Raw genomic sequence first — 10,259 nt, 5'->3', positions numbered from 1 at the left:
GTTGTTGGGACAGAGGGAGTGTTGGTGGGACAGAGGGAAGGAGTGTTGGTGGGACAGAGGGAAGGAGTGTTGGTGGGACAGAGGGAGTGTTGGTGGGACAGAGGGAAGGAGTGTTGGTGGGACAGAGGGAGGGAGTTTTGGTGGGACAGAGGGAGTGTTGGTGGGACAGAGGGAAGGAGTGTTGGTGGGACAGAGGGAAGGAGTGTTGGTGGGACAGAGGGAAGGAGTGTTGGTGGGACAGAGGGAAGGAGTGTTGGTGGGACAGAGGGAGTGTTGGAGGGACAGAGGGAGTGTTGGAGGGACAGAGGGAAGGACAGACAGACAGAAGGACAGACAGACAGACAGACAGACAGACAGACAGACAGACAGACAGGACTGTGCCAGTTTCTCTGTGGTTACAAAATTCAACCTCACATGAACGAAAGGACACAACTGTCATTTTACAGCATCATCTCAAGGTTTCACAGCTGTACAAATATGTCTCCTGCAGCCGCCACCAACCCAAGTCCTAGACTCTCAGCAGGGGGTGTACAGTTTCATTCCAGGCACACCCCGTTAGTCCCTCAGGAATAGATTGAGAAATACAGGATTAGTTTAATTAGGTTTGTTTGAGCTGGGCTAGAACAAATACCTATACCATTTGTATCTCCCCAGGACCAGGGTTGTATCTCCCCAGGATCAGCGTTGTATCTCCCCAGGACCAGGGTTGTAGCTCTCCAGGACAAGGGTTGTATCTCCCCAGGACCAGGGTTGTATCTCCCCAGGATCAGGGTTGTAGCTCAACCAGGACCAGGGTTGTATCTCTCCAGGACCAGGGTTGTAGCTCTCCAGGACAAGGGTTGTATCTCCCCAGGACCAGGGTTGTATCTCCCCGGGATCAGGGTTGTAGCTCTCCAGGACAAGGGTTGTATCTCCCCAGGACCAGGGTTGTATCTCCCCAGGATCAGGGTTGTAGCTCAACCAGGACCAGGGTTGTATCTCCACAGGACCAGGGTTGTATCTCCCCAGGATCAGGGTTGTGGTACACTACTACAGGGGAGGTCAGTCAGTGTGGGGACAGCTAGGTACTGTAGGTGATGTCTCAAATCAATCTGTATCGCTGAAGTTCAGCGCTATAGCACGCTTGAAATGTAAAGACATTTCTGATTGAGACAACATATGCAGTGTTTACCATGAATGCAGTCTCCATAAATGTATTAACATTGCCTTTAAACTTAAATCGAAATATAGCGCTGAATTTCAGCTGGACGGATTGAATGGAGCCCCGAGTGTAGGACTGGACAGGACTGTGCTCGGCTGGGAAGGTGTTATTACCTCTCCGGTCCTCAAGGAGCGCTGAGGGCGCTCTGTCACCTCTGTCCCTGTATCACCTCTCCATTACATGTTTTTGTGTGTTCCAAATCCTGAAGAAGACTCCAGAACCATGAAGGTTTCAGAACATTGAAAAAGGTTCCAGAACCATGAAGATTTCAGAACATTGAAGGTTCCAGAATGACGAGGAGAGTTCCAGAGCTCTCTCTCCTCAGACATAGCAGCAGTTCAGTAGAATCAGAGTGTTTCATTTTCAGTCTTTCAGGTCCATCATTTAGTTCAGAAATCTCCAGAGTGAGGACTGCATCTAAAGCAGGAGTTTTTCCATTCTCTCAACCCTTCATTGGACAGCTAGGGTTCCATATACTCATTCCATAATTCTCACTCTCCTCTTTCTGGCTTGTTTTAAAGTGGGAAGACAGACATGGAGACTGTTCACACAAACCACACTGTACTTACATGGGTTACAAACACAGGATTACAGAAGCCAGTGGATTCGTGTTTTTAAGGATGTTTATACAGTTTGGCAACAACCTGTGTCAGGGTCATCTTATCATATGTCTGTGCTGAGGTATCCTTTCAGGTGATATGGCTGTAGCAGTAGGTGTATTCTTAAATCATCAGTTCATTTGATCAACCACACAATCAGAACTCTGGATGTGACAGACTGTTACTCCCCCTTATGACATCATACTCCCCCTTATGACATCATAGCGACAGATAACCTGTTACGTTTCAGTTATGACTCCCAAAGAACTTCCCTGCCATATGTTACAGGTACACAGAGTACATTTAAACACACACATACGCACACACACACACACACACACACACACACACACACACACACACACACACACAGACACACAGACACACACAGACACACAGACACACACACACACACACACACACACACACACACACACACACACACACACACACACACACACACACACACACACACACACACACACACACACACACACACACACACACACACCTCAGTGCAGGAGCCAGAGTGGGTCTGACATTCAGAGGAGTGTGTACTGTATTGTAGGGGTTGATATAAAGCACTCTCCTTTCAGTCTCAGAGGAGGATCACAGCAGTGAGTGACAGCAGCCCAGCCAATAGGACACAGAGAAAAGTCCCAGTGGAGCAGGACGCTGCATTACTATTGGCTCTCTTGACCCCGCTCGGCGGTCCAACTGAAGTCCTAGGGACACACTTGTTCCTCCTGCGAGTGGGGGCAGAGGGGTCGTGTTTACCCCCTCCAGGGGCGTTGTCCTTCTCCTCCCCCTCCCTCAGTGTCTGCACCTCATTCAAGCCCCCCTGACCCCCTCCCTTTCCCTTACGCCCCCTGTTGCGGGTACAGTTCCTGCGGCTCCCCTTGGGCGGCCTGGGCAGGGGTAGGGGCGAGGGGGACAGGTCCCCGTTGTGCTGATCCCCGTGTGGGAGGTGTGGGTGCTGGTGGTGGTTATGGCGGTGCCTGTGGTTCCTGTGATGGAGTCGATGGTCCTCCTCTTTCTTCAGGGACTCCCCCAGCTCGGCCTCCCCGCCTATGACACCTCCTCCCTGGGTTTCTCCTGCTGAACAGCTGGGTAGTTCCTCTTTCCTCAGCTCCTTCAGGTCCCGGCCCTGAAGCTCTGGAGGAGAGACGCAACCCAGAGACGACGTGGAGCCCCGGAACCTCCGCAGCCAAGCCCACAGCGGCAGGGCCTGGATGATAAGAATAATAACACATTTATATGAGATGCCTTTCACAACTCCCAAGGACACATTGCATTAATCCTGGGATACATAGTCACATTGTTAATAGTGCAGTGCACCTTTGGAGAAAATCTTAGCTTCGCCTTCAGTCGAATTTTGCTTAGTCATGCACTGATGTCAATAAAATGTTCACTTAGTTCGGGATTCAATCCGAGGCGTGTTGTTGAGCATTGGTAATAATGCACCTTTTCAAGGCAATGTTTCTCTGTTCAGAGATCGCATTCAGCTCAATTGAAAATCACCTTTAAATGTGAAGCGTGAAACCTGGCCTAAATGAACATTTGGCTTGAGTCGGAAGACTAGCTGAAAGAGGTGTGTGGTGTTGGAGGTGTGTTTTTTGAAGGTGTGTTTTGAAGGTGTGTTTTGAGGTTTGTCTTTTGAAGGTGTGTTTTGAAGGTGTGTTTTGAGGTTTGTCTTTTGAAGGTGTGTTTTGAGATGTGTTTGAACTGTGTCCCGACCTTGCAGTCACACTCCCAAAGGTTGTCGTTGAGTCTGAGGTACTCTAGAGCAGGCAACAGAGCCAGGCAGGCCCCAGACAGCTCAGTCAGAGAGTTGTTGAACAGGTAGAGGGTGGTGAGGCGATGCAGGTCGTGGAAGGCCAGACGGTGGACCCACTGCAGACGGTTCTGGTGCAGCAAGAGACGGTCCAGCACCCCCAGACCCCTGGAGGGACAGCAGTCAATCCATAGGGTGATCTTTTGGACGATGTAGCACTGCTAAATCAATCAATCGATCAAAAAGGTGTGTCTCACCTGAAGGTGTTCTGGTGGAGAGACCATAGCCTATTGCCATGGAGGAAGAGGTGGCTGAGGTTCAGCAGGTCAACAAACAGATCATCCTCCAGGAACTCCAACTGGTTGTCCTGGGGAGGGGGAGGAGAGGGGGGATAGTGGATAGAGGGAGAGGGGCAGATAATGAAGGAGAGAGATGGAAGAAGAGAGAAGTTCGGAGATATACTGTACGGTGCATTCGGAAAGTATTCAGACCCCTTGACATTGTCCACATTTTGTTATGTTACAGCCATATTCTAAAATGGATTACATTTATCCCCCCCATATCAATCTACACACAATACCCCATAATAACAATGCAAAAATAGGGTTTTTATACATTTTTCTAAATGTATTAAAAGCAAAAACAGAAATACCTTCTTTACATAAGTATTCAGACCCTTTGCTGTGAGACTCGAAATTGAGCTCAGGTGCATCCTGTTTCCATGAATCATCCTTGAGATGTTTCTACAACTTGATTGGAGTCCACCTGTGGTAAATTCAATTGATTGGACATGATTTGGAAAGGCACACACCTGTCTATATAAGGTCCCACAGTTGACAGTGCATGTTAGCGCAAAAACAAAGCCATGAGGTTAAAGGAATTGTCCGTAGAGCTCCAAGACAGGATTGTGTCAAGGCACAGATCTCGGGAAGGGAACCAAAACAGTTCAGCATTATTGAAGGTCCCCAAGAACACAGTGGCCTCCATCCTTCTTCAATGGAACAATTTTGGAACCAGCAAGACTCTTCTTAGAGCTGGCCGCCCGGCCAAACTGAGCAGTCATTGGAGAAGGGCATTCGTCAAGGAGATAACCAAGAACTCGATGGTCATTCTGAAAAAGCTCCAGACTTCCTGTGTGGAGATGGGAGAACCTTCAAGAAGGACAACCATCTCTGCACATGACAGCTCGCTTGGAGTTTCCCAAAAGGCACCCAAAGGACTCTCAGACCATGAGAAATAAGATTCTCTGGTCTGATGAAACCAAGATTAAACTCTTTGGCCTGAACACCAAACGTCCTGTCTGGAGGAAACCTGCTACCATACCTATGGTGAAGCATGGTGGTGGCAGCATCATGCTGTGGGGATGTTTTTCAATTGCAGAGACTGGAAGACAAGTCAGGATTGAGGGAAAGATGAACGGAGCAAAGTACAGAGAAACCCTTGAGGAAAACCTGCTCCAGAGTGCTTAGGACCTCTGACTGGGGCTAAGGTTCGCCTTCCAATAGGACAACAACTCTAAGCACACTGCCAAGACAACGCATGAGTGGCTTCGTGACAAGCCTCTGAATGTCCTTGAGTGGCCCAGCAAGAGCCCGGACTTGAACCCGATCGAACATCTTTGGAGAGACCTGAAAATAGCTGTGCAGCACCGCTCCCCATCCAACCTTACAGAGCTTGAGAGGATCTGCAGAGAAGAATGAGAGAAACTCCCCAAATAAAGGTGTGCCAAGCTTGTAGCGTCATACCCAAGAAGACTCAAAGCTGTGATCGATGCCAAAGGTGTTTCAACAAAGTACTGAGTAAAGGGTCTGAATACTTATGTAAATGTGCAAATTTGCAAAAATTTCTACAAACTTGTTTTTGCTTTGTCATTATGGGGTATTGTGTGTAGATTGATGCGTGGAAAAAGGAACCTATTTAATCCATTTTAGAATAGGCTGGAAAATCGAAAGTTCACTAGTAGTAACATAAATTGACTGAAAACCCGCAGCTATATTTCTATCACTAGATCTCACACCTAAAGTATACTCTACCGTAGCCTATCAAAACAAATGTTCCATTAGAAATCACTTTTTTGTGAATAATCAAAGCCTCCTGCTGCAGGATTATCTTACTCCTGCAACGAAACTGGTCAAATTAAGATCTAATATCTGTAGGCCTATAAGTCAAATATACAACTCTGTAAGAAGGACGTGAGATCAGGGAGGCTTGTGTTCACCACATTATTGTTGCCTACACATGCTGGCTTCTCACTGTACCCAAGATGTGTGTAGGTATCTAATAGGTATCTAATATAACTACAATTTCTATTCTATTCCCCTACCTGTAGATAGAGGTACTGCAGGCTGCTGAGCCCCTCGAATATCCCAGATGGCAGGCTGAGAAGACCACAGTGGTAGAGGTGCAGGGCGTGTAGCCGGCCTAGCCCCTGGAAGGTATCTGAAGCCAGGGCCCTCAGGTGACGATTGTCCCCCAGGTCCAGCTCCTCCAGGCGGGCAAAGCCGTGAAAGGTGGAGGCCTGGATATAGGAGATGTTGTTGGAGTAAAGCCACAGCATGGCCGTGGTGGGGCTGAAGTGGCCTCGCAGCAGACGCTGGATCTTGTTGTTCTGGAAGAATGGAGGAAGGAAAGAGAATAACAATGGATGCTTAGGGTCTGGGTGTGGCAGATCAGGTGCTCTTTGGAAACTGGTATTGACTGATTGGAACATTGGTTGTTATTATTAGACAAAACCAGAGTGGACTGTTATCAGATATTCAGTCCGCAAGTCAGCATGTTCCTCAGCCATCACTAACTTCTATCTTTGCATCATTGGGTCAGCTGAGTAACCTCATGACCCGTTTCTACTAGGAAGGCATCGCATAGTAAAATATCAAAAGCCATTCAACTTTCAATGGAAGGAAAGTGAGAGAAGTTGAACAGGGTGGGACTAAATTTGGAGAAAGCTGAATGCGATATCGTGACACATGTGACCAATCGAAGCTCACCATAGCTTCGAACCAGTACTGGATTGGCTAACAATGGCTGTTGATACGTAGCACTACTTAGCTTGTTTGCTAGCTTGTTAGCACCCACATGAGGGTGAGACTAGCGTGGCTTGTCGAGTGCTGCTTGTATAGTATAAATCCTCAGTGAGGCTACTACAATGACTCGTGGCTGAACAGCTGCTTCATTAAAACAAAAAATGTTAGCTTTAGCACTACTAGTAGTTTGCTAGCTAACTTTTGTAGGAAGCATCCAATATTGTGTGTGCAGCACTAAGTAGGTAGCTGGTTGGTTAGCAGCATCCTTTCAGTGACTGGCACAGCTAGCAAGCTAATATTGGACACATTTATGTTAGCTTTCGTGCCTGTTGTCAAACAGAAATACTGCTCTGTGAATCACAAAACGTCCTCACGACAAAAACAGCAACATTATTGACACGTATTGTTTTAGCTGAGATACATTCAGACTGTTTTTGAGGCAGAAATGGGTTAGACAGACAATGTCACCTAGGTACTGTTTTAGACAGCACGTTGTAGCCGGATTTCTTTGATCTATCACCATGACCCTTTGCGAGATACAAGACAGATCAGTGCAGGCGGAATCAATGCTCTATCTAACATAATACAATGTGTATTATTACCATTACTTGGGGAATATTTCAATAATGCTATGTAAATGAATGACTAGAATGAAAACAATATTCAGTATCTAAATATATGGCTCCGGACAAAACTATTCCAAAAATAAGTTCAAGGCACTCAATTAAGCTACAAAACCAACTTTAAAATATTCATGTTATCAAATGATTTAACATTTTTATAAACTATAACTAAATACATTCGCATAAATGTGCATAAAATATCCCCCCCCCCCCCCCAAATTTTCTGGACTACAGGAGGCTGAGTAATCTACTGGCTCTTACCTGCAGGAAGACCCTCTCGCTCTGGGCTGGGATCTCCTCTGGGACAGACAGAAAGTTATGCGCCTGACAGGACACGGTGCTGGGAGAGGTGTAGCAGATACAGTCTCTGGGACAGGGAGAGGAGAGCTTCAACCACCCACATAGGACAAGGAGGACACCTACACCACCACAACCTGAAAGAGGAAGAGAGGAGAGAGAGAGAGAGAAGTAAAGAGGTATTGTTGTGTATATTCAGAGCCATATTCCTGTAAAGCTCAGAGAGGATCTCAGGACAAATTAAGTAGAAGTGCTGTGGTTGCAGGTGTAACAGTATAACTTTAGACCGTCCCCTCGCCCATACCCGGGCGCGAACCAGGGACCCTCTGCACACATCAACAACAGTCACCCACGAAGCATCGTTACCCATCGCTCCACAAAAGCCGCGGCCCTTGCAGAGCAAGGGGAACTACTACTTCAAGGTCTCAGAGCAAGTGACGTCACCGATTGAAACGCTATTTAGCGCGTACCACCGCTAACTAAGCTAGCCGTTTCACATACGTTACACAGGTACACCTGCCTCATCTGAAGCCGCTTCTATTAGGGTGCCGCTATAGGCCACCAAGTGCTAACTGTCAGTATCTGGAGAATATGTGTTGCTATAGGTCACCAAGTGCTAAAATTAAATTTTATCAAATTGTATTTGTCAGATGTGCCAAATACATCAGGTGTAGACCTTAACGTGAAATGCTTACTTACAAGCCCTTAACCAACAATGCAGTTCAAGAAGTAGAGTTTAAAAAAATATTTACTAAGTGAACTAAAAGTTTAATAAAATCAAATAAGTAACACAAGATATTTACATAACAATTAACGAGGCTATATACAGGGGGTGACTGACGAACTGTCAAACAGGCAAAGCATTAATACAGGACTAAGATTGAATCGTACTACACCGGCTCCGATACTCGTCGGATGTGGCAGGGCTAACAAACTGTTACAGACTACAAAGGGAAGCACAGCCGAGAGCTGCCCAGTGACACGAGGCTACCAGACGAGCTAAATCACTTCTTTGCTCGCTTTGAGGCAAGGAACACTTGCCTCTTGCCTCAAACACATGCATGAGAGCATCAGCTGTTCCGGACAATAGTGTGATCATGCTCTCTGCAGCTGATGTGAGTAAGACCTTTAAACTGGTCAACATTCACAAGGCCACAGGGCCAGAAGGATTACCGGGACGTGCACTCCGAGCATGCGCTGACCAACTGGAAAGTGTCTTCACTGATATTTTCAACCTGTCCCTGTCTGAGTCTGTAATACCAACATATTTCAAGCAGACCACCATAGTTCCTGTACCCAAGAACACTAAGGTAACTTGCCTAAATGACTACCGACCCGTAGCACTCACGTCTGTAACCATGAAATGCTTTGAAAGTCTGGTCATGGCTCAGATCAACACCATTATCCCAGAAAACCTAGACCCACTCCAATTTGCATACCGCCCCAACAGATCCACAGATGATGCAAACTCTAATGCACTTAACACTGCCTTTTCCCACCTGGACAAAAGGAACACCTATGTGAGAATGCTATTCATTGACTACAGTTCAGCGTTTAACACCATAGTGCTCTCTAAAGCTCATTACTAAGCTAAGGATCCTGGGACCCTGTTCACTCATGACTGCATGGCCAGGCACGACTCCAACATCATCATTAAATTTGCTGAAGACACAACAGTAATGAGAAAACCTATAGGATGAAAAAAAACCTATACAGTGATGAAAAAACCTATAGGGAGAAGGTCAGAGACCAGACTGTGTGGTGCAAGGACAACAACCTCTCCCTCAATGTGATCAAGACAAAGGAGAATATTGTGGATTACAGGAAAAGGACGAAGCACGCACCCATTCTCATCGACGAGGCTGTAGTGGAGTAGGATGAGAGCGTCAAGTTCCTTGGAGTCCACATCACAAACAAACTAACATGTCCAAGCACACACACAGTCGTGAAGAGGGCACAACAAAACCTATTCCCCCCAGGAGACTGAAAAGATTTGGCATGGGTCCTGAGATCCTCAAAAGGTTTTATAGCTGCACCAACGAGAGCATCCTGACGGGCTGCATCACTGCCTGGTTTGTCAACTGCTCGACCTCCGACCGCAAGGCACTGGAGGGGGTAGTGCGTATGGCCCAGTACATCACCGGGGCCAAGCTTCCTACCATCCAGGACTGGTGTCAGAGGAAGGCCCTAAAAATTGTCAAAGGCTCCAGCCACCCTAGTCATAGATTGTTCTCTCTGCTACAGCACGGCAAGTGGTATTGGAGCGCCAAGTCTAGATCCAAGAGTCTTCTAAACAGCTTCTATCCCCAAGCCATAAGACTGCTAAACAGCTAATCAAATGGCTACCCAGACTATTTGCATTGTCCCCCCCACGCTGCTGCTACTCTCTGTTATTATCTATGCATAGCCACTTTAATAACTCTACCTACGTGAACATAATTACCTAAATTACCTCAACACTGGTGCCCCCGCACATTGACACTGGACCGATACCCCCTGTATATAGCCCCGCTATTGTTATTTGCTGTTGCTCTTAATTATTTGTTGTTCTCATCTCTTACTTACTTTTAGGGATTTTCTAAAAACTGCATTGCTGGTTAAGGGCTTGGAAGAAAGCATTTCACTGTTGTATTCGGGGCAGGTGACAAATAAAATGTGATTTGATTTGAACGGTACCGAGTCAATGTGCGGTGGTACAGGTTAGTCGAGGTCATTTGTAAAGTGACTATGCATAGATAATAA

General features: G+C 46.7%; 1 protein-coding gene across 1 annotated transcript; it reads right to left on the bottom strand.

Annotated features, from left to right (window-relative positions):
• Positions 1-302: 302 nt before the first annotated feature.
• Positions 303-7,712, bottom strand: LOC110509457 (reticulon-4 receptor-like 1; the record flags this gene model as incomplete). Its single annotated transcript, XM_021590342.2, has 5 exons — positions 303-3,028; positions 3,538-3,742; positions 3,832-3,941; positions 5,898-6,182; positions 7,482-7,712. Coding segments are annotated over 5 exons (1,461 nt in total), but the record flags the coding sequence as incomplete, so codon positions are not given.
• Between the last annotated feature and the right edge of the window lie 2,547 nt (positions 7,713-10,259).

Source organism: Oncorhynchus mykiss, chromosome Y (assembly GCF_013265735.2).
Source record: "Oncorhynchus mykiss isolate Arlee chromosome Y, USDA_OmykA_1.1, whole genome shotgun sequence".
NCBI classification, from domain to species: Eukaryota; Metazoa; Chordata; class Actinopteri; order Salmoniformes; family Salmonidae; genus Oncorhynchus; species Oncorhynchus mykiss.
The sequence above is the reverse complement of the archived record's forward strand: the minus strand, read 5'-3'. Positions and strand labels throughout refer to the sequence as shown.